General features: G+C 42.3%; 2 protein-coding genes across 8 annotated transcripts; one reads left to right on the top strand and one right to left on the bottom strand.

The window, feature by feature from the left end:
• Positions 1 to 633: 633 nt before the first annotated feature.
• Positions 634 to 3437, top strand: LOC133888446 (protein EIN6 ENHANCER-like). The gene is made up of 3 exons (XM_062328693.1): positions 634 to 998; positions 1430 to 1497; positions 3005 to 3437. The coding sequence occupies exons 1-3, from the start codon at positions 824 to 826 to the stop codon at positions 3134 to 3136; spliced, it is 375 nt and encodes a 124-aa protein (XP_062184677.1). The 5' UTR covers positions 634 to 823; the 3' UTR covers positions 3137 to 3437.
• Positions 3438 to 3847: 410 nt separating this feature from the next.
• LOC133888444 (uncharacterized) lies at positions 3848 to 8073 on the bottom strand. Of its 7 annotated transcripts, XR_009903794.1 has the most exons (3): positions 5168 to 8073; positions 4858 to 4967; positions 3849 to 4761 (listed from the first exon to the last, which is right to left on the bottom strand). XR_009903794.1 is itself a non-coding variant. In XM_062328691.1 (2 exons), exon 1 carries the CDS (start codon positions 7977 to 7979, stop codon positions 6921 to 6923), a length of 1059 nt encoding a protein of 352 aa, XP_062184675.1. In that variant the 5' UTR covers positions 7980 to 8073; the 3' UTR covers positions 3852 to 5427; positions 6872 to 6920. The 7 variants fall into 7 exon arrangements, 3 of the variants coding, with proteins under 3 accessions (XP_062184675.1, XP_062184676.1, XP_062184674.1); XR_009903793.1 differs by having other exon boundaries at positions 3848 to 4761; positions 4858 to 8073; XR_009903792.1 differs by having other exon boundaries at positions 3849 to 5341; positions 5476 to 8073.
• Between the last annotated feature and the right edge of the window lie 16867 nt (positions 8074 to 24940).

The raw sequence follows: 24940 nt of genomic DNA, 5'->3' as shown, positions 1-24940 counted from the left end.
GGCCTATGGGCTGACACTCTGCTAGGCTGCGTGGTGCTAGGCCTTGCAGGCTACTGGGCCATGGCGGACAAGTGTTGGCCCAAGGGAAAACGACGTCCGGGCTGAGCGGGTTTCAGGTGGTGCCGCTGCTCAGTCATCGACTCACGGCAGCGAGCTCGACGGAAACTCGCCGGAATGGGCTTTCCGGTGGTCTTTCACGACGGCGAGTGCATGAGAAGAGAGAGGGAAGCATGGGGATCTCGTTATTGCAGGAAACCTAGGCGAGGAAGGGCGGAGAGGGCTAGTGGCGAACTACCATGGCTGCAGATCGGGGAGCTCATCGAAGAGCTTAGTGGAGGCGGGGGAGGGGAGATGAGTTAGGGAGATGGCAGAGGAGGTGGCTGGGGTCCTCTAGGCTGCGTGGTGGTGGCGGATTTGAGCTGGTGAGGGAGTATATATTTGCAAAATTTCAAGATGGACATATATATTTGTAATTTTGGGATTTTTTAAAAATAAAAAAATCGATTCCAGGGCAATTGAGGCCCAGACTGGAACGAGGCTCAGCTCATCACGGCCGCCCAAAATGTCAGGCCCATGGGCTTATCAGATAGAGCCTGTGAAGTATTTCTGGTTCGAAGCGTAAGGGCTCGGGCCTTCTCGCTTGCGTCGATCTGTTTCTCACTTCGCCCACCGTCTCCTCGCCGCGGCAACCTCTCCCCCGCCCTAGCCCTCGCCTACCTCGCCGGCCGGCCGGAACCCTAACAGTTAAAGTGGCGGAGGCCCCACTAGTCTATGCCCCTTAGCCCTCTTGCCGGCGCGCAGAGCTTGAAGTCGGGAGAGAAGGATGGAGTCGGAGGTTGTGAGGACGGAGATGGTGCTGGCGCTGACGCTTCCGTTCAAGAAGGTGCAGACGGCGGACAAATACCCCAAGGGCCAGTCCCGTGGGCGGCAATGGAAGCACCTCCGCCACCTCCTCCAGGCCACCGACGCCTCCTCCATGCCCCCCGACCGCCCCAACTGTGAGCATGCAATGAACTTGGAGGACATCAATTGAAGAAATTATGGCCTTAATTTGTCCTTCTAATGACAAAAGTTTCTCCCTGACATCATTATTTGATATTTGAATGGAGTTATTTTATACTATACACATTTAGTCATAGTTTGCCACGCCATTAGAAAAATTAGGACGTTGCTTTTCTTGTCATTTGTGTCTTTTTTAGATCTTATCATTTACTGACAATATGATAGAAGAATATGATCTCTTGTTGTCCTGTAGGAATTTGTTCTCTCAGTCAAAAAAAAATCAAGCTGGATAATGAGAAAACGAAGCCTGGCATGGAGAAAAAATAATTGTGTTCCACTTTCTACATGTTATCTTGACTATGATGCATATGTAGTTTTTTGCAGATTGAGGCAAACATCTTATGTTGAAACTATGTGGTTTATGCAGATTTGAACATTCAGACGCCCCCATCCATTTATCCACCAAAGAGATACTGTGACATAACAGGTTTTGAGGTATGTTTACCTCAATGTTAGTTCCTCGTGTTGGGTTCATATATCCAAGGTGGTCATCGAATGGTTAAATTGCAACATCAAAGACCATTAAATTGGGAACAATTAAATCATACTGTGTTTCTTACTACAACACCGTTGCAATGCTAACTTGCGACTAAGTAATTGTATCTTGTATGTAGGACCTGTGTTGTGTATCCAAGATTTCCATAGGGCACGTAAGCTTCCATAGTCTGGTAGCTGGATTATATAGGAAGACCAATAGATAGCTTATAAGGTGTCTTTTGAATATTAGTTGCACTATTTTATCAATGAAACCTTGCATGTATTGTTTTTGCAAATTCATACCTTGATTTTTGTTGTAATGTTGGTGTTTTAAGATTTTTTTTTTTTCTGTTGAAGCCACAAAAAAAATAGTGTACAGAGTAGTGCTAGACTAGAAAGCGTTGAGTGAAGGAAAAAAAATTGAGTGGCTGGTATAGATTACTAACTAGGGTTCACATTAGCGCTAGACTAGGAACAGCTAGGAGGGTAATATGAGATTATGGGTTCCTAAGCAGTAACTTGCTGTCTTGCTAGCTTAGTCTGACCTCGTAGAACATCTACAAAAAAAGAATTGGACAGTTAGCTGGATAGCACAAATAAACAGTGGTCAGTTTTTTTTTTGGGGTGGGGGGTGGGGTTGTGAATGTTCTTTTTCTTTTGGTATATGAATGTCCATTCAATAGCAGATTTGAAATTGAACTAACAACCTCTGTTAGCTAGACATGCTATGTAATATCTGGTAACATAATACAGTATTTTCCACCTTTATTTTGCATATATGAAAATTAAGTGAAAAGTTGTTTACTTTTTTGCCTTGGATACTGACTGAATCCTGAAGTTTTAGAACAGGCTATTGAATTTAAATAGCATCATCTTCGAGTTCTGTTTGATTAATTCGGCAGCAATGCTTTGTCCATTTTACCAGAATTTATTTACAAAGTTTGTTGGCACAAACTTGGTATTGGTAGTGACAGTGTCATAAACTTCACCTCCCGTGATGTTATTAATCTGTGTATTCGACATCCTCAGCTAATATATGTGTTAATTGTTTAGGCTCAAGCTGAGCAGACGTGGAAAAATAAACTAGGGCAAGGCTGGCTATAGTCTAGCCTTGTTGGGTCAGTAAGCTTGTTCTGGCTGATTCGCAGGGCAAGAAGCCCAAATGAAACTGGACCTGGCACCAGCTGTCCAACCCAACACGGCTTCTGCTAAGATCTAGTAATCCACATGACATTCTCTCATAAAAATAACATAGGACACGAAAGGAAACAGAAAACTAAAAGAGGACAATGAACAATCTATTGTGTTGCTAACCTATATTGATCAAACTTACATATCACTTTCATCATCGGCTCTTTTTCTGCCAATGCCAAGTGGCAACTGTACATTTGTGTCGCTATTTCTTCTGCTTCCTGTTCAACAAATGATTCACCTTGTGAATTTTACTTCAAATACCTCCTTGGAGGCGCCATATGTTGATCCGAGGACAAAGCTGTGTTACTCTGATCCAGAGGTGTTCAGGCAGATCAGAATGCTTCCTGATGATTATGTCCAAAGATATCTGGCCTTGAGAAACGCAGCAGTTATACTGAGATAGCAATCTCTGCCAGGCAATATCTGTGTTGAAGCAAAATACAATCTGTTCACTTTAACAGTATTGAACGTTTGATGAATATTCTGACTGTATACGGACTTAGCTCTAGAATCCTGATTGTTTCAAAGAGATGTTTTCCGCTCTTGTATATTGGTGCTTGTTCCTTTGTGGTTAGAGACGTTCTTTTGTGTGGTTCGTATACTGACGTCAGAGAACTGATGTTTAAATACGTTCTTGTATGCTGTAGGCGGAATCATTCATCCGAACATGGTGTGTCTTATGACAAGCATACTAAATTTGGCTACATGGTGTTGGATGTGAGGAGTTGCCACGGTTTGAGATCATTTGTGTTGTGCGCTCATACTAGAAAAGTTTTTATTGTACGCACGTCGCTATTACAAATGATTTGGATGTTTATTGGACTCGGATAATTAAAAAAATTACATAAGGTAAACGCATTCACATTCAGTAATGCACCCGATAATGCTCAGGACTGCAGGCGAAGGCGATATCTGCAACTGACGTAGTACCAGCTGTTCATATCTATTATGCAAGTATGGCTGATCAACACTAAGTGCAATTACACGAGCAAATCTTCCCTCCGTGTTGACCAAAAAGGGTTTACAATTCCAAGAACATGCAACATGTAGGTTGCACACGATATTATTGGATTAATATTCTCTATACTAAAGAACGGATTTAACTGCAAGATAAGACATCAAGCAGACAAATGCCAAGGGCCCACAAATTTCAGAACGATCAGTGCAATTTATCCAAAATCATATGCGCCCCTCCATTCCATACAGGTCCTAACTAGGTTGATGATAACATGAACATCATTACAGCTAATATAATGATTTTGCCAACCTTCATCCTCAATAGAAGATGTTGAATCGTCTTACAACTAATATAATGATTTTGCTCCCATCGATTTAGGAATACTCACTACATCCCCCGTCCATGGCAAGCCGCGTGAAATCTGGACCAGGTTCCGTGACGAACCATTTTCGCAGAGAATCACCGTCCATCCGCCAAGGCTTATCATCATCGCGCAGTTCTGTTCATCAGCTTCCCACAAGAAGAACCTTGTATGGATCGCTGCATTCCACCTTGCTGCTGAGCAACAGCTCTCCACCTCACATGCTGAGCAGTATGGTACTCCACTCCTTCAGAGCCTGGTTGACTTGCCATCCAATTGAACCCCTAACAACCAAAACTGCATGCAATTGTTGCTGCGCCACCATGAGCTAGCCAGTGGGCAGAACGGTATAGAGGCCACCATCCAGAAGTCACAGATCCTGTATCAAGCCAGGGCTACGGTAGGCCGCTGACACCCAAGGAAGTGCCACTGATGCAGCAATACTAGGTGGCCCTGTGGAATGCGTCAGGGAGGACGAAGACGAATCCTCTCAGGCTGGCCGTGTAATGTGAACATCCCTAGCAAGAACATCCACAAACCTTACAGCACTCACCATATATGATCAGGGCCCCTTTTATGTCTTTTTTTATGGTAAGAGTTCCTCAATTTCACATACAGGAAACAGCATCGAAGAAGACAATTGAACCATCTTTAGGCCAGCAGATATCATGTCCTCAGTTATTGATGAGAAGGGTGGCCCGATGTAGGGCTGATCATATCCATGATGAGCATGGTCTCATCAGTTATGAAGACTCAGGCATTAGAAATAAATGCTGCATAAGATGATTAGAAGTGGAGGGAGCACCAGGAGGTCACTTTCTGACCCGCTTGCCACGATTTCTGCGCTGTGACGCTAGCTTGGGATGAATCTATAACCAAGCTAGGCAGGGTGTGATTTTGTGTAGTGAGCAAAACCTGTTCCAGAATGAAAATTCAAATGCATCAGTATTCAGTACATTTTGGAAGCAGAGCAGTATGCGTTTGAAAGTAGGAAATAAAATTGATACTGCATAAAAGAAACCGAAATAGGAGAACAAAAACTGATAACCAGAATGATACAGCAGACAAGACGGGAGTACCAATCCGTTTTTCTTTATCACCTCATTAGTACAAACCTTTTGGAACATTGACTCCAAGTTGATCGTCACTCGTCGACTACCAGTCCTGGGTATTTAACATTCCATGGTTTACTGCATAGCCGTGGGTGATGATCTAGTCCAGAGATAGCAACTCATATGTCACATTGTCCACGGACTGAGAAAACATGTTCCATGAATAGGGGAGAATACCTTCATTTCCAAAGAAGGAATATATAAAGCATAGTAAATTGTGAGGCAGTAGTGCTCCATTGCATAGCTCCAGGCCACAAGAAGACCTGAAGTGTAACGGGATAACTAATTGGTAATGAAAACTAATAATGTACCATCAATATCATAGAACACCTATGGCAAGGATTTGTTGGGGACGCCAATTCTTTCCCTCATTGCCATAGCCAGCAAGCTTTTGATCCCATTAATCAATATTTCATTATCATCAATCATAATGGAGTCATTAGAATTTGACAAAATAATATATGCAAAAGTATGTGATAAGCAGCTCACCTAGTCATTTTTTTCTCATACAGTCTGGGATGCCACGGAGATTATAGGATTTGAAACCCCTCCTTTTATTGTTCATTACAAAAAGGATCCAATGCTTCAACCGATCTTGCTTCACTGGTAAAGGCAACAAAACCTGGATGCTAATGTTGGTGGAGACATTGGATCCTCTTTGTGGTAAACAATAAAATGACAGTTCAAATTCTAAAGTCTCTATGGGATCTCACAATGTACAAGACAAAAATAAAATGACTTGATGACACGTTGTACTTTGTTAAATTTTATTATGATTTAGTTATGACTGATGCTAATCTAGTTTGTGATATATACACTAATGGGTTCAAAAACATGCTAATCAAGGAGGGGATGAATTGAAGTGCATGATATCACAAATTGGTGTGTCCAACAAATGAATGCCAAATCAAGTAACTTAATGGGTTGGTTATGATATTAATTGTATATTATTAACTTTATTTATAATTAGTTATCCCATTATACTTTTAGGTCTTCTTGTGGTCTGCTATGCAATGGAATGTGATAAATAAGAAGCTTCACGCAGGTTAGCATAACTCCTATACTACTTATTACTTTTCCTATCAAGTTTTGTCAACCTAATTGTTTATGGAAAAACAAGGTATTACTTCTTATGCAGGCTAACATTCACTTTCGAAAGGAAGTTACTTGCCAAGTTGATCTTCTTGGATCCGAAGAGTAAGTCAAGCACGAGATTCACGATCTCCAATCATCAAAAGAACAAAATGAGGGTAGTTGCCTCATCTGGGCGAAACCACTCAGGCACTAAACCACTACTCATCTGGGCCTAGGCATGAGCTTCAGATTCATGTGGCCATAATTGTCATCTTAAGTGACTAATATGGCATTAAGAGCAACTAATCAGGACTGCTTTAGGACTGCAAATTTGAAGTGGGACAGCACAGAGGCACTTCTCAAAATTTTATTATCCACTTATTGTAAAATGTACATCACTAACTTCTATCACAATTATTTTGCATATCAATCTGTTAATTGCCGGACCCCAAAAAGCAGTTGTGAGGCAAAAAACAAGGAAATTTATAACAAATCACACATTGCATAATGCGAATGCCCTTGAAACCGATGAGAGTAGTGATGCACTCAATCTAAATCAGAACAATACTTAACACCGATGACAGTAGTGATGCCTTGATGTTTTCCAATTACAAAGTTTTCAGCTAAGCATACCTTCAGTTGATTTCATTTAACCTCAGAATCTGATCTTTGCAGGCTAACATCAAAACAAGCTCGGGAGCACCCAAACCTGTGATCTTGCAACATACATTTCTGGCGCACCTTCGTACTCAAAAGTGATGAATTCACAAGTGCCATCAACTAAAGAGTACTCGCTCCACCCAGCAGCCCGTGGCAGAGCCTCATATATGCAGTCCCCACGGATTCCCAATGAATCAGGACCAAGCCATGCATCGAAACCAGAACTGGACATAAAAAGCGCCCGCCTTCCTAGGCTCATCGCCCTCACCCACCTCTCCTCCCCATGTTCCCAACGGAAAACCTTATATGTCGGCTTGATCGACACCTTGAAGATGAGCAACGGCTCACCAGCACACTCCCCAAGCATGAAATCCTTGCTCTCCATCCAAGCATCCCTAACATGCTCATCGACTTCGCCTCCGAGCAGCATCAAGTCTACCTTGTTGTCCAGAAGCTCCGCAATGGCGAGCTGGCACGTGTTGAGGAGCACATAGAGGACGCCATTCACAGAGCGCATTCCGACCATCATGCACAGGCTAGAGAAAGCTCCACGCCAGAGGCCACCGTCTCCAAGACGGCAGTACGCCTCTCGCCACCGGCCGTCCCCGAGGCGGCAGTACTGGACCCACCCGGGGGCGGTGAGGAGGACGAGGTCACCGGCGAGGACTGCGTGGGAGAACAGGAACGGGGCATCAGGGACGCGTACCCGCTCGCCGGAGAGGAGGTGGGTGACGGCGACCTCGCGGGTGAAGTAGTCGAAGGTGACGACGCGGGCGCCGTCGGAGGCGAGGACAGAGCTTGAGAACGGGGAGGCCTCGCGAAAGCGGAGGAGGCGGCGGCGGGGGAGATGGACGAGGGCCAGCGAGCGCGAGGCGTGGGGGACCAGCAGGTGCGGCGGCTGAGCGGCCAGGACGGCGCGGGAGGGAGGCAGCGCAGCGCGGTACGCGCGGCAGGCGGCGCGGAGGGAAAAGAAGTCCTGGAGGCTCGTCAGGTGCCGGGCAATGTCCGGGATGAGCTCCGCCGGGAGGTACGGCGCCGCAGCGTGGGAGGCGGGGCGCTTGTCTGCAGCCATCTGCCCCATGGGATCGGCGACGAATTAGGAGGCGGACGGCGGCGAGGGCGGGGGTTGGCGCCGGATCTGCGGGTGATTGTCGATCAGATGGCCTTCTGTAGGAACTGGGAACGGCGGCCGTGGTGGGGCTCCGTTTTAAGGAAGGGGCTTTTGGGCCGGGCAATGTTTTTTTTATATTTTTTAAATTGAAAATTACAAATATATGTGTTCATTTTAAAATATTATAAATCTAGTGATATACCAACATAGACAGCATATCAACATGTAATCTTTTCAATGGCCAACATGCACCTATCGCGTACTGAACAAGCGATAGGTAGATATATTTTTCAAATTATTATTTTTGAGAAATGTAAAATAATTAAAAATATTATTAAGTAAATGATAAAAAAAATTGCACTTAATATTTGAGAAACGTCGGCCTATTCAGGCACAGTGTCAGACTTTTTATGACATAGATCTTTTAGATATAATCTTTTTAATAACACGACCGTTTTAGACGGAGGAAGTAATTTTTTTGCAAATTTTTTTATAGATTTAGTCCATAAACTACTATAATTTTTTTTTATATAAATAAGAGTTTAGGAAGCCACTTGTAGAACAAAACTAATTGGCCGAAGCTCTTTTACTCCCTCTAAAATGGCCTCCGATCCCCTCACAAAGAAATATTTGCTAGTTCCTACGTTGCTAGGGTGGAAGTAACAATATGCTTATATGGAGACCTTTGTAGACTGAAGAAGTCTAAAGACTTCTTAGACATATCCAGAAGGAGGTTCTGCATGTGTTTGAACTATGAGTACGGCCCACCAGAGGACACCATCTCTGGTTGTTACCACTAGGTAAACACTTATGGTCAAAATATGTTACAACTATCTGTCATTTGCCACTGATTATTCTTGTCTCTGTTGGTAGTCCCTGCCACCTCTCTATGAGTTCATACAATGGATGAATAGTGAGTAGTCGCAAGCATGTGTTCCTCCTATGCAACAAGCATTGTGCGACATGGAGACAATTCGATCAAATAGAAGCGGACAAGAGGAGGAAGGTTGAGCGCAAATGCATACAAGAGGAGCTGAGGAAACTGAGAGAGGAGTAGGCTCGCTAGGACAACAAGGCCCGTGAGGCGTAGATGTGAGGAACGGTGACGTCCTAAGAGGGGGTGAATTAGAACACTTAGAAACCTAAATCAAATTAGTTCCAAAAACTTCATAAGATAAATATATCTTAATTTTTATCTAAATATGCTCTAGATTTATCTAGTGTATCTACTCTATCGCTCAAGAGGATTGCAACCTACTCTAGTAAGGTAAATTACAAGTATGTAAATGCAGAAATGTAAATAAGGTAGAGAGACAAACTCGGCACAAGAGATTTTTATCCCGTGGTATTGACGACATGAATGTCACCCCTAGTCTATGTTGGAGCTCCACCAAGGATATACTTCTAGTGGGTACCCGGTCATGACTTTTAAGCCATCAAACCACCAAGGCAAGGTCTCAATCCGGATGAGCCAACAAGCCACCAATGCAAAGTCTCATCACTAGCCTCTCTTCCGGTTACTTGCCATCGTGATCACTTCAGAGCATGAGCCACCAACGCAAGGGTCTCCGCATCACCATACACGTGTTTTGCCGCCGCTCCACACCAAGTCGGAGGATCAACAAGCTTGAGCCACCAAGACTCAAAATGTCGACGAGTCATCAAGACTCTAATGTGCCAGCGTACCTCTCAGTACAAGCTAGGATCACTCATTAATCCCTTCTTCAAGCTGCAGCACATAGCTACAACTCACTCTAGGCCTATAAGAACTAAACACTCTCTAATCTTGTGCTTAATCACCTTGGATGATCACTTTAAGCACTTTGGTGGCTTGGATGTCTTCTCAGATGTATATGGACTTCTATGGACTCCAGCAGCATATCACACCTTTAAATGATTGAATAGAGGGGTATTTATAGCCTCAAACGTGCCAACTAACTGTTTTTCCAACAACTCAGAAAAACTGTTAACACCAGATGATCTGGTGAGAACAATAGTACTAACACCGGATCATCCGGTGACTACACCCTCAGAAACTAGCCGTTAGAACTCCACTCAGTGCCTCTGTGAATGCTGGACACTCCGGTGTACCTTTAAATCTATCATTGGACCTTCTGGTGAGTTATCTTAAGCATCCGAGCCTTTGCAGACTGTTTGTGTAAAATGCTATGGTGCATTCATCCTCAGAGCACTGGACCTTCCGGTGGGCTGTTCTTCATTCTTTAACACTTGCAGTCGCCTCTGCAAGAAAATTTTAGATATTTGAGAAATATGAAAATCAGGTGTGACAAATCTACACCCCTTAAAGGAATCTCGCCCTCGAGATTCGGGCAGATCGAAAACGAGATAAGGGATCTTGATCTTCAAGTTTTCTTCTCGCTTTTCAAATTGCTTTTTCTTCTCAGTGTTAATCTCATTACCTTGACATACTCTGCTCACTTTACTTTTGATGGCTTTCGTAACTATCTCGACAAATCTTGATTGATTACCCTAAGTATGTTGGATTTTCTCGAATATTATATTCCTGATATCTTAAACGATTGTAGTTGTCTCTGGTGTACTATTCTAATTTTTTTGACATGTGTCACATAGGATCATATACTTTGCTACACCACTCTTGTTTCCATACCACCGATAATAATTCTTGAGATCATGATACATCTTAGTGCTTTCTGATTCCTGAGAATTCCGTAGCTTTAGCACTTCTGATAAGTTTCCTTTATTTTTTTAATGATCTTCTCATCTGTTGATTGACCTTGGTAGACCTTCTTATCCTTGAAGATTTAGTAAGGCATATCCTAATTCTGAGGAAAGAGTACTTGTTCTTAGCAATCACTTCTGTGGTCCGAGTGTAGCTTCTGGGTATTGTCCTTCCTTTAGCACACTTTGTTACTGCATTACCTTTGCTGACTAGCTATTTTCAATATCTGTCTTTAGGTTTAGAACCAAGAGATTAGTTAGGAAGACTACCCTCCTTAAAAAGGAGCGGACTTCTCTGACTTACATTCCCAGTTCTTGAGAAGTAGACAGACATGTAGCCTTTGACATGAAATATATCACACTTTTTTGTACCTACTGAGCTTTTGTGAGCTTGATGGGATCTCATCGATCTTGGCTATCTTGAGTTACAACTTGAAAGTCGTGACAGTCTGAATGTTGAACTGAAATCTTTATATGGGATTTGGGGTTGATTCAGTTCCGTGCGGGGTGCTTCATGGGACATCTTTTGACCCAGCGCGTAGGTTCTCCACAGTGGATACACACATTTTTATCGTCAGGTATAAGGATTCTCAGGGGACATCGATTGGCATAGCACCTTTCTTCTTCATAGAAAAAACACACCTTTCTTGTAGGGGTACTATGTAAATTTTCTCTCGACCTGTGAAACTTCCTGGTTGATAGAATAAAGTGCTTGTTCAGGAGTGGAACGTAGCCGAGAACTGTTGTTTGCTTGATTGTCTTCAAAGGCTTTTTTTCCTCTTCTTGTTGTTGCCTTGCTTTCTACGCTCGTCTTCTGCACCCAGAGCTTTAATGATCTGTAGCAAACTTTCCATATTCTGAGCCATGCCTTGAAGGATTTGAGTCTGGGTCTCCAAAAATTATTCCTTGTTGAATTGAGGTGGCATCTACTAGATGTTGTTGTTATTGTTGTTGGTACTCTTAACAAGCTGGTCTTTCTTTGTGTTCACCATCTGATCGGGATTGAGGCAGAAGGTTTGGCAAGAAAAGAAGGGACTAGATGGAGAAAATCCATCTATACTATGAACTATAGAGGTATATAAGGAATGTCTCTATTAGCATATGCTAAAGCATCCCATAACGCACTCCAGCACTCAAACAGAAAAATACAAATCACACAAAGCACACAATACAAACACACACTACTAACATCGCTCTAATGTCTTCGAAGACTAGGGAAAATCCTCCTATATCTCGAAGAACTAAAACTGGGAGTAGCGTAGAGGTGGATCTTCATGTCTTTAGTGTTGCGGTAGATGATTCTTCATTGTAGTGAAGGGTTTTCAACTTCATCATTGGAATCTTCATATGAGGTAGAAGCGTCAAGAGAGATCTTCAAGAGCATCCTTCTCGATTGGAGAAACTGGGATGGTTCAGCAACTAAAAGTTTGAAAGGGAGAGTGTTGGAAATTCATTTTTCTCAATAGATTAGAGTAGGTAAGTAGAGAGAGAAACTGAGATGTTAGAATAGCACGGGGATTGGTTTTTCAAAATAGACTTTTAAAATAGGACCTTGTGGCACGACCATTCTACCTTAGGCTTGCGTCCTACAGTCAGTATAGCTCTGATACCACCTCTGTCACATCCAGTTTTAAAGGTAAAAACCAGATGCGGCTTATATATGTTCTGGATGTTCAACACACATAAGGACATCACAAGTGAAGTAACAAAAGTAATACTTTTATAGAATAAACATTAAACTCTTACAACAATTGACATATATTGTCTTCTACGTAGATATCTGCAGCGGAACAGAAGCACCAGTACCCAACAACACTGCAGACAACCGACCGGGGGACACACGCCTAGAACGTCACAACCTCGTCTTGATAATCTTTAACATCTTCACTCACTGAGCAGCACCACACATGTCGTATGGCATAGGAAAAATAGCAAGTGTGAGCACATGACGCGCTCAACAAGTGTGAAAAAGATAAATAATATGTAGGCTTATAACAAGAACAGGCTAACACATGGTATATTTGCGTAAATGCGAGTAATGAAAAAATATTTGGACAAAAAAATATTAAACAATTATTAAGTGAATGTAACCCATACAGTCCAACACTCATCATAAAAGTCTCACCACCTTACATACCATAACCGTCTAGTACTCCCTGTACTATAACCAAAATCATAACCAAACCCATAACCATAACCCACTAATCATGTGTGGATCCAAGTCTCCCATAACCGCGGACACGACTGTTATAACAGTTTTTACACTCTGCAGAGGTTGTCCAACTTTCCCCACGAGTTAGTGAATTCTATATTGCCGTGTTCGCGAAACACTTAATACGCGCCAGTGGTATGCCACCAAGAAATCACCGAATGATATTTTTCACTCACCAGAGCCTAATATAGTATGCATCTGCCCACTAGATCCGATGCTCTATGTGTTGAACTCACCGGAGTATTTTTGACAAAGGAGAGAAGGCTGATGACCTCACCGGATAGTCTAGCGATCTGCACTGAGTAACACCGGAGCATTTCTTGCAGAAAAAAATGCAAGTGCAGAAAACTGAAGATCAATCCACCGGAAGATCTGGTGCTTGGTTTGTACACATCGGAGTATAGCACCGGAGCATTTCTTACAGAGGCAACTGCAAGTGTTGAGGAATGAAGATCAACTCACTAGATAGTCTGGTGGTCACAGAGATAGTTGCACCGGAGCATTTCCAGGGAAAAAAAGAGAAGGTTTAACTCACCGGATGGTCTGGTGTGAATGGAATGAACACCTGATGAATGCATTAGAGCATTTTATATAGAGAGGTTACAAAGGCTAGAATGGCTCAAGATAATTCACTAGAAGGTCTGGTGATGAATTTGAAGGAACACCAGGGCGTCCTTTGTTCATAGAGGCTTTGAGTAGAATTCCAACGGCTAGCTTATGAGGTTGTACTGACCGGATGATCCGGTGTAAGTACTACTATTCTCACTGGATCATCCAGTGTTAACAACTTTTATGAACTGTTGGGAAAATGGCTAGTTGGTGGGTTTGAGGCTATAAATACCCCTCCACTCAATAATTTGAAGGTGTGGCATGTTGCTGGAGTCCATAGAAGTCCATATACATCTGAGAAGACATCCAAGCCACCAAAATGCTTAAAGTGATCATCTAAAGCGATTAAGCACAAGATTAGGGAGTGTTTAGTGTTTACAGGCCTAGAGTGAGTTGTAGCTAGATGCTGCAGCTTGAAGAAGAGATCAAGAAATGATCCTAACTTGTACCGAGTGGTAAGTCGGCGCTTTAGAGTCTAGGTGACTCGCCAGCATCTTGGGCCTTGGTGGCTCAAGCTTGTTAACCCTCCGACTTGGTGTGGAGCGGCGACATGACTCGTGTACGGGGACGCAAGACCCTTGCCTTGGTGGCTCAAGCTCTGAAGTGATCATGGCGGCAAGTGATCGGAAGAGAGGCTAGTGGTGAGATCTTACCTTAGTGGCTTGGTGGCTTATCGTGCTTAAGACATTATCTTGGTGACTTGGTAGCTCAAGAGCTGTGACCGGGAGCATATCTTTTGTGGAGCTCCAACGTGGACTAGGGTTGATAATCATGCCATCGATACCATGGGATAAAAATCACTTGTGCCGAGTTTGTCTCTCTACCTTATTTACGTTTCCATATTTATATACTTGCAATTTACTTTGCTAGAGTAGGTTGCAATCCTCTTGAGCGGTAGAGTAGACACACTAGATAAACCTAGAGCATATTTAAATAGAAATTGAGATAGGTTTATCTTGCGAAGTTTCTAAAGCCAATTTGGTTTAGGTTTCTAAGTATCCTAATTCACCCTCTCTCTTAGGACGTCACTATTTCTCACAATGTGTGCATACATATAATGAGACCCACTTATAGGAATGTAGCAATATATGCACATCTAGACACTAAGTAAAGGTTGAAAGTTTAAGTCATATCATACATGGATGTAGCTTAAATATAGAAATGAAATGACAAAGATACTAATTGAAGCATTTAAGCATTGCATATCTCAGGGGACTTGTTGATAGCTCCATGAAACTATAAAAGATACACCTAGCAACATATATTAGTCTCAAAATCACAAACCATAGGATATACTCCCCCAAAATGTGTGCATACAAGTATTGAATACTTGCGAGACATATACACTTGTTAGTAACAATGAGGATTTATCCTATAGATTGGATCATGGCACATAAAAGATACTAATTGTGAAACTAGTTCTATAAAAGAAACTAACAACTAATAAAATATGTAAGTTGCTCATAAGAAAGAGAGAAACACAAGCAACCTACCATATGGAAATATGCATTGCAACAAATTAAAATATACACATGCAATCCTAAACAAGGCAATAGTTCAAAAAGCATGAACAAAAGTCTAGCTACCATTACCTGATTACCTTTGGATGGGGATTTGGGTATATGATGATCATGATCTTCATCAAAGCGTCCAATCTTATACACTTGGCTTCTTTGCTTGAACATTCACTTTATTTCATGAGTCAAGTATCCAAATCCCCATAACCACCTCGGGATTCAAGTCTTCTTCGTAACCCGAACTGACTGAGGCCCTTTCATATTGGTGATGACTTCTTTGGACACCCAAATGGGTTGATTTCACTCCCGATCCTTGAAGGTAATATGCCCTAGAGGTAATCATAGAGATGATTGTATCACACGTCTATGTTCATGTACTTCTGAATAATGTGTTATTCCTAAAATGACTATCGTTTATTTTGATTGGCCAATATGTGACTTGTTCATGAAACTCTTTGTTTATATCATGATATTATTTTTAGTTGATCCTTGGTTGTATATTATTGTGATGATACATAAGATTAGCATATGTATTGATTGATGATCATGTTTTATGGATCATAGGTATAGAGATACCAAGTCAATAATGTGGACATTTATGTTATATAATATAATGCTAGATAGAACCACCTTGAGATATTGTTGGAATTATTATTATTATGTGCCATCAGTTGTTTTCTCAAATGGTATACCTGAAGGATCCTTAGACCTGAGATTGTCATTGATTTTCATAATGTGTAGTGACATACTTTAGGGCTATCAAACGTTGTTTTGTAACTAGGTAGTCATAAAGATAGTTTTTAAATTTGTCATAAAATATGTCATAGGGTGTGAGCGATCAAGATGGAATTTGCTCCTTCTTGATAACAGGAGAGATATCTTTGAGCCCCTTGATGTAGGTGGATTGAAAAAGTGCATGGCTATGCCAATATGATTAAAGAGTTAATCATGATTGTCGGAGGGCGAACTCCTCAAGCGGGGATTCGGAGGGAGCCCCTTTGAGATTCGACCGGGGGGATGATTCTGAATCCGTTTTGCGGGTGAAATAAATGGGCGTAAATAAGATGCAGGTGGAATGGAATAATCGGATGCAGGAAGTAGTAAATGCTCAGGGGGTTTTTGGACAGGTTCAGGCCGCACTAAGCGTAACACCCTACTCCTGTGTGTATGCTATAAATGCTCTGAGAATGTCTCTCTAAGTAACTGCTGTGTACAAGAATGTTTGTCTAGTCTAGAGTTTCGTGCTCCTTGTTCTTCGGCTGATCTAAGCTTCTGTGCTTGGCGCCGGTTGTCGAGAGTCCGATCTTAGCCCGAACTGGTCCTCCCTTCTTCGGGGAGCCCGCCGTGCCTTTATACTCGTCGGGACGGTAGCGTACCCAAAAAGGATGGCGCGAGTTCCAAGGCGTCATAAATGGAAAGCAACCATCATGGGCCGCTGCGCGAGGTGACGGGGAGGGTTGAAAATGCGCCATCGTCCTGCCTTGTTCGTCATCATGCCGTTTTTCAACGGGCGCCACGGGGAGGGCCCACCGGGCAGCCCGGCGTGCCTGCCCGGTCAGAGCAAGCCTGACACAGCAGGGCGGCAGGCGGGGCACCTTGGGCCTCGCGATGTTATCCCGAGGCGCGCCGGATGTCGCGCGATGGGACCTGTGCATTAAATGTCCCCATGCCTCCCTGCCAGGCCGTGGCAGGGACTGGCAGCAAGCGTGGGGGGAGCAGTTGGAAGTGACAGGCCATGCGCCCTCTTAAATGCGACATCGGGCCTCTCACCAGCTGACACCTCACCGCTGGACCTCTGTGGGGGCCACCGGCGAAGGACTTCTCAGGCCCTCGGGGAACCGAGTGCTCGGGGGCCACTGTTCATGGCCCCGAGCACTCTCTCCCTGAACTGACTTCCCTTGGGTCCTAGGGGGACTCAGGTGCTCGGGGGCCACTGTTCGCGGCCCCGAGCACCCTCTTCCTGGTACTTGGCTTTTCATGTCGTCGGGGGACTTGAGTGCTCGGGGGCCACCGTTTGCGGCCCCAAGCACTCTCTTCCCGGCACTTGGTCTTCTCGGGTCATCGGGGAACTTGGGTACTTGGGGACCACTGTTCATGGCCCCGAGCACCCTCTCCCGGGACTTGGTCTTCTCGTACCTCGGGGAGATAACCTCCGCAGGAGGGCGCCATGTGGCACTCTACTGTTCTGGCCTCGGGACTCGGGGACCCCTGGTTCCTGTGTCACCCACAATGATGAATCCATTACTTGATCGAGTGAATGGTCGAGCTATCACAAGGGTGGCACGTATCTTGTCTTGAGCTTCACTAGCATCATGAGGCGAAGGGATCGGTGCATGGTATATCAAGATTCAGCCGATATGATCTTTTGTGTATACTCAGGAGTTAACATATCCTGTTAAGGACCGCTATTGATTTTGGTTTGGAAAGGGTTTTTGAGTTGTTGTCGTATGTACATGAATATAACGGGTCACAGTTAATGGGTTGGAACAAAACATGTGAATTGGATTCGTATACGGGTTTGATTGGATTGTGATCCATAAGGTGTTAGAGTTCTAAAGGGCTTCCGACATGGGAGCCCATTAGCGAGCTCTATATAAGGAGAGGTGTGGGTTGGGGCATGGAGAGGTTGAGCCATTCTGAAACCCTAGCTGCAGCCTTCCACACGATCTCTCAAAACCCTAGCCACACGAGAGGTGCTAGCACATCAATGCTCGGTGTTTCTGCCTAGTATGTGTGGATACCATAGAGGCGTTTCTGCTATTGCGGCGTTGATCTTCTCGACGAGTTGATCACAACACGACTACTCGGATCTTGTCAGAGTACACAACATGACCACTCGGATCTGGTCGGATAGCACGACATGACCACTCAGAACTAGTTGAGGACGTGAAAGACCTGATCGGGAGATGGTCGAGGAACTGGTCGAGGAGCACGACCACCTGCTTGGAGTTGGTCGAGGAGCGTGACCATCTGCGCGGGGCTAGTTACGGTTCTGATTGAGAAGCTATTCAAGGAGTTTGATGCGCACGATGTTAAATCGGCCTACTCAAACTCTTCTTCCATTACATTGTGCATCGAGTGGTAATAATCTATGAGCTCCTACTAGCATGGTTTCTTGGGTGAATGCGGTAGAATTTTTTTGTTTTAGGCTAGCGTGGCCTACCTATTTTCCAACAATCCTTTCTCCTAACCATTTGTGCAACCACTTTACCATTGTTTTTCTTCTTAAGCTTATAGTGATTGCTCTTAGTCTTGGTCTTATAGTTGGACTTGGTGTAGATGTTGGAGGTCTTGTTGGAGATGTTCATAATCTTCTTCCTCCTTGATCTCCTTCTTTACTTGCTTGCATTGGAAGGTCTTATGGTCTTCTGGATGACATTTGAAGTATGTCACGGTGGACCCATCTGCAAGCTTCTTCACCATGGTAGCATGGTTATCTTGAGTAGGTTGGATATGGTTCCTGCCCTTTAATTTTGCCAAGTCCTTCTTAAGCTTTTCCACTTTTTGCTTGAGCTCATCATTTTTTTTGCAATGAGTTTATTAGATGGTTCTACAAGAACATTCTCAACACATATCTCATTGTAAAGATGTGAGCTAGATAAATCAATTAAATCATCACAAGAAGTGCAATCAATTAAATCATCATAAGGATTAAAATTAAATAAAGAGGTAGATTGATCCAAAGGGGCCTTGGATTGAGATTCAATGCACTCAAATTTTACCTTAAACTCTTCATGCTCATTGTTTAGCAAATTGAATTTGCTCAATAATTTCTCATAATTAGAAACAAAGATAGCTTGAATGTCATTGAGGGCACTGAATTTCTTAAGTTCCTTAGATTGTTTCTTAAAGGCCCTTTATTGCTCATTGATCAAATGAAGCAGCTCATCATAGGAGGGATAATCCTCATCAGATTCATCATCACTTACATCATTATCCATATCTTTGGCTATAATGCACTCATGTGATAATGACTTGCGTGATAATGACCTTGAGAAAGGGCTTCTCTTGGAGGAGTGGGTGGCGAAGCTCTCATCACTTGAGTTTGAATCTTCATCTTCACTCACCTATCTTCCCATACTTATAAATGCTTTGACTCTTCCTCTTGTCACCCTCTTGTTCTTGCTCTTCTTCTCCTTCTTGATGTGATCAATAGTTTTGACCAAGTCTTTCATAGAGATTTGATGATCAATCTTAGTATTGATCTTCTTGATGTTCTTCTCTACTTTGGAGATGAGCTTGGTGACTTCGGGGTTGAAGGGAATCGAGGACATCCTAAGAGGGGGGGGGGGTGAATTAGGACACTTAAAACTATTGGCTCCAAAATTTTCACAAGATAAGCCTATCTCAATTTCTATCTAAATGTGCTCTAGGCTTATCTTGTGTGTCTACTTCAACAGTTCATATGATTGCAAGGTAAATTGCAAGAATGTAAATACGGAAACGTAAATGAGGTAGAGAGACAAACTCGGCACGAGGGATTTTTATCCCGTGGTATCGGTGGCACACAAGCCACCCCTAGTCCATGTTGGAGCTCCACAAAGGATATGCTACCAGTCGCCAAGTCTCTTCCGGTCAGGGCTCTTGAGATACCAAGTCACCAAGATAAGGCCTCAAGCATGATGAGCCAACAAGCCACCAAGGCAAGGTCTCACCACTAACCTCTCTTCCGGTCATTTGTACACCGTCTTCACTTCGGAGCTTTAGTCACAAAGACAAGAGCCTTCGCGTCCCCTCACAATCCTCTTGTCGCCGCTCCACACCAAGTCGGAGGGTCAATAAGTTACCAGCGAGTCACAAAGACTCCAAGGCACCGGCGTACCTCTCGATACACTCTTAGATCACTTCTTGATCCACACTCTAGGTTGCAGCACCTAGCAACTCTTCTCTCTAGGCTTATAAGTACTAATCACTCACTAATGGTATGCTTAATTACCTTGGATGAACACTTTATTCTCTTGGATGGCTTGGATGTCTTCTTAGGTGTACAAAGGTTTCTCTGGACTCCAGCACCTTCAAATGGCTGAGTAAAGGGGTATAAATAGGCTCAGCTCCGTGAACTAGTCGTTGCTCCAATAGTCATATTCTTTTTTACTCACCGGATGGTCCAGCATGTGCAACATTACAAGCACCGGACTATTTGGTGTGTACTATCCAAAAACTAGCCGTTGGAACTCCACTTAGAGTTCTTTTGAACACCGGATTGTCTGGTGTAATCTTCAATCCATCACCGGACTATCCGATGAGTTTTCCTGAGCCAGACCGTGCCAAACTTCTTCTCTGCACAAAATACTCTGGTGTGCACTGTCTTTATCACCGGACCTTCCAGTGTGTAGAACTTCTTCTTTTTTAGGTTTTTCACACACTCTGTTAAATGCTCCGGTGAAGCCTCTGGTGTGCATCACTTTTGGCCACCGGACCATCCAGTAGCTTATAATCTTTTTCCTTCGAAAATACCAACCTTCTGTTAAATAGTCTGGTGAGTATAATTTCCTTAACACCGGACCATCCGGTGAGAACAAATCTCCGGGGACTTCTCCAATTCACTTAAACTTTATCCCGGGTGTGGTAGCTTCTTCATGTATTGCATCCATGAGACCTACTAACATATATTCTTAACAAAACATGTTAGTCCCATTGACTATGTTGTCATTAATCACCAAAATTGTAATCATGGCCTAAAAGGGCCATTTTTGCTACAATCTATCCCTTTTTGGTGATTGATGACAAAACAACCAAAGTAAGAGGCAAATGGTACCAATTTAGACCAATTAAGAGAATACATGATTTCAAAAGTTCATAAGACCATACCTCTTTGCTTGAATGCATGGTAAGAACAAATTATGATACTAATTGTAATGCAATCATGTTCTTACCAATTTATATCTCTTGTTTTTTGCTCCAATCTTTCCCTTTTTTATCTCCCTTCATTGACCCATGCAAGAGTTTCTTCATCTTCTTTATCTTTATCAATTAAAGATGCATCCCCCTTTGTCAACACTCTACTCAAGATAGTTCTTGCATCTTGCTTTCTCTTGCTTCTTGCTTTGGTCCCAAAATTCTTCCCCTTTGTCAACAATCTCAAAAAGGCTGCAACACACATGTTGAGCTCAAGGGAAAAACATTAGAACATTTTGGGAGAGAGCTTCATAAGCTATGATCCATGAGGTATTAATACCAATTGAAAAGATATACCAATTGAAAGAATATGAGATATTGATACCAATTGAAAGAATAGGAGATATTGATACCAATTACATAAGACAAACAAGGATCACAAATCATGAAACTCATATGATATAATCTAAACTCCCTCTATATGTGTGTATTCATATGATGAGAGTAAAACATGTGCACAACTAGACAAGGTAGGAAGCTTAAGATATATCCTGCATGAAGGTAGCTTAAATGAAGAAAATGAATCGACAATGATATCAATTGAATCTTTTAATCGTTGCATACCTCCAGGGACTTGTTGATCACTCCATGAGACTACAAAAGATATCACTTGAAACACATGTTAGTCTCAAAATCACAACCTAAAAGATATAATCCCTCTAAAAGCGTGCATATAAGTGTTGAATATTTGTAAAAAAAAAATATGCACTTATTATTGATAATAATAGGGAATTTATTAATTTATCCTATGGATTGGCTCATGGCACATAAAGAATACTAATTGAAGAGCTAGTGATTACCAATTGAAGGACTAGTGACATGAAAGAAACCTACAACTAATAAACCATGTAAGTTGCTCATGGATAAGAACGAAATACAAGCAACCTACCAAATAAAAATCTACACTAGGCATTGCAATAAATTGAAATAAGCACATGCAATCCTAGACAAGGCAAATATACCAATTGAAAATATTTTATATCTAGTACCTTTCACCTTTGGGTGGGGATTTGGGTATATAATGATCATGATATTCATCAATACAACCAATCTTGTACACTTGATTTTTTGCTTGAATTTTCACTTAATCTTGTGTGCCAAATCTTCAAATCCCCGAAGACCTATGGACTTTAAGTTTTCTTTGAAACCCAAATTGATTGAGGCCATTTCATATTGATGATGACTTCCTTGGGCACCCAAATAGGTCGGTTCCACCCCCGATCCTTTCTCCCAACTATGTGTGTAACCATTTTGCCATTGTTCTTCTTCTTGAGCTTGTAGTGGTTGCTCTTGATCTTGTTCTTGTAGTTGGGCTTGGTGTAGATGTTGGAGGTCCTTTTGGAGAGGTTTACCGTCTTCTTCTTCTCCTTGGTCTCTTTCTTGACTTGCTTTCATTGAAAGAACTTGTGACCTTCTTGATGGCACTTGAAGTATGTCACGGTAGACCCCTCCGTAAGCTTTTTCACCATGGTGACATGGTTATCTTGAGGAGGTTGGATATGGTTCTTACCTTTCAATCTCACCAAGTCTTCCTTGAGCTTCTCCATTTCTTACTTGAGCTCATCATTTTCTTGTGCAATGAGGTTGTTAGATGATTCTACAATAACATTCTCAGCACAAATCTCATTGCAAAAGGATGAGCTAGATAAAACAATTAAATCATCACAAGAAGTGGAAGCATCTACCTTAAGATTGTAATTAAAAAGTGAGGGACCTTAGGTTGAGATTCAATGCACTCAAATTTAACCTTAAGCTCTTCATGCTCCTTGTTTAGCAAATTAAATTTGCACAATAATTGTTCATAATTAGAAACAAAGGTAGCATGAATGTCATTAAGTACATTGATTTTTTTAAGCTATTTAGATTATTTCTTAAGGGCCATTTGTTGCTCATTGATCAAATCAAGAAGTTCTTCTTGAGAGGGTGAATTCTCATCGGATTCATCATCACTTACATCGCTTTTCATACCTTTAGTCATAAGGCATTTATGAGATGACTTGCATGATGATGACTTTGAGGAAGAGCTTCTCTTGGAGGAGTGGATGGTAAAGCTTTCATCACTTGAGCTTGACTCTTCATCTTCACTCACCCATCTTTCCATATTTGCAAATGCTTTGCTTCTTCCTTTTGTCTCCCTCTTATACTTGGTCGTCTTCTCTTTCTTGATATGATCAATTGTTTTGACCAAGTCTTTCAAGACGATTGGATGATCAATCTTGGCATTGATCCTCTTGATATTCTTCTCCACTTGTAGCATGAGCTTTGCCATCTTGGGATCAATCTCTTCATCACTTGAGGTGCTTTGATCATCTTCTTCTTCGCTCTCTTCATCTTGATCTTCATTATCTTCATTTGAGTTTGACTCTTGCTCTTGTCTCCTCATCTTCGCCTTCATGTGTGAACATGATGCTTGCTTGCTTGCGAGGGTAAGTTTCTTGGCGTCGGATGAGGTAGAAGCTTCAACTCCCATGTTCATGGTCATCTCATGGGAGATGATTTTGCCTAAAAATTGGCTTAAAGTCATCTTTCTCATGTCGTAGTTGTTGTAGATAATGGATACAATTAGCTTGTACTTTGGAAGAAGAGCTTGGAGTATTCTTCTCACCACTTGAGCATCTTCAATCTTTTTCAAACCTAGCCCATTGATCTCATTGACAAAAATATTCATACATGAATACATATTATTAGTATTTTCATGGGCAAGTTGTTTGATGTTATTAAGTTTAGTCACAAGAACATGATATTTCTCATTGCGCACATCATTTGTGCCTTCATGAATTTCAATGAGACTAGTCCAAATATCATGTGCATTAGTGAGAGAATATACTCTATTTTGGGCATATAAGTAGTTCCATGTATTCAATGGTGGAGTCAGACTACGAGACTATTGACCCTATCTCTGCTTATTTCTTTTTTCGGCAACTGTAACTTATTGATATGAGCATGTTTTGGGCATGTAAGTAGTTCCACATATTCATTGGCAGAGCTAGGATTTTAAGGACAAGTATTCAAACTTTCAATGTTTCTCAAAAAAAATTATTCAAGAGCCATGCAAAATATAAAGGATCATAGTAATGAGAACCCAAATATAAAATGATTTGACATAATGATAATATCCCAAATAATTTAGAGAGATTGCAAAATAATAATAAATTTATAATATAACTTTAGGATCCCTGCTTGGAAGTGAGTTATGATTGCATATCCTTCACTTACTTACAAAATCATGTTCAAGAAATGTAACCAGATAATCATTTTATCTTGGTAGGCGTGGCCTAATGCAACAATCTCCCTTTTATTTTATCTTGCTCATTGATATCATAGCTTGAGATAGGAATCCTCTTTCCAGGATCATGCTCAAGTAAATCCATATCGTACTGTTGACGTAAGAGATCGTCTTGCCCCAACAAGTACGACGAGAGTTTCTTCTAAGGAGCAGACTCAAGCTTGGAGACGAAATTTGAGAGGAAAGAACACCACAAATATATTGATAGTAGAAAAATGCATCGGTCTAGGGGAAGTATCACAGTGTGACTTTGTGTTTATGCATCTCTGTGTCATGTGTGTTGCCCTCTCCTCTCTCCCAGATGACCATGGCTTTCTATTTACAGGGTTGTACGTAGCTTAGCGTACAAGTTATCGCTATGTGCAAAATATATAGAACCTGACCGAGTTACATAGCCTTATCCTAGATAACTATTTTTTATCCTACATAGAAGATAAATATCTATCATGGTAACTATTGTGGTGCTTGCACCCTGAGGGGTGAGCCGGTCGCCAATTACGGCCCGGCGCCGCGCTGCCAGGGGTGTCACGATAACCTCCATTGCATTGGGTGTCAGGATAACGTCCACTAGCCTAGTTATTTAATGCCGATCACTTTCTTGCAGGCAAAGGATGATTGGCGTTCCCCTTCTAACAGATCTTTCTTGAGGCTTAATGACTCACCTTGTAGCTTTTGGAAAGCCTGCCCGAGCCCCGGAGACTGGGGATCT

Source organism: Phragmites australis, chromosome 13 (genome assembly GCF_958298935.1).
Source record: "Phragmites australis chromosome 13, lpPhrAust1.1, whole genome shotgun sequence".
In the NCBI taxonomy this organism is placed as follows: Eukaryota; Viridiplantae; Streptophyta; class Magnoliopsida; order Poales; family Poaceae; genus Phragmites; species Phragmites australis.
The sequence above is the reverse complement of the archived record's forward strand: the minus strand, read 5'-3'. Positions and strand labels throughout refer to the sequence as shown.

Excerpts from the sequence above, each read along its gene's own strand:
- LOC133888446 (XM_062328693.1), top strand. The coding sequence starts at position 824 with ATGGAGTCGGAGGTTGTGAGGACGGAGATGGTGCTGGCGCTGACGCTT. Across the intron at positions 999-1,429 it reads GCCCCCCGACCGCCCCAACT|ATTTGAACATTCAGACGCCC; the intron begins GTGAGCATGCAA and ends TGGTTTATGCAG. Across the intron at positions 1,498-3,004 it reads GTGACATAACAGGTTTTGAG|GCGCCATATGTTGATCCGAG; the intron begins GTATGTTTACCT and ends ACCTCCTTGGAG.
- LOC133888444 (XM_062328691.1), bottom strand. The coding sequence starts at position 7,979 with ATGGGGCAGATGGCTGCAGACAAGCGCCCCGCCTCCCACGCTGCGGCG.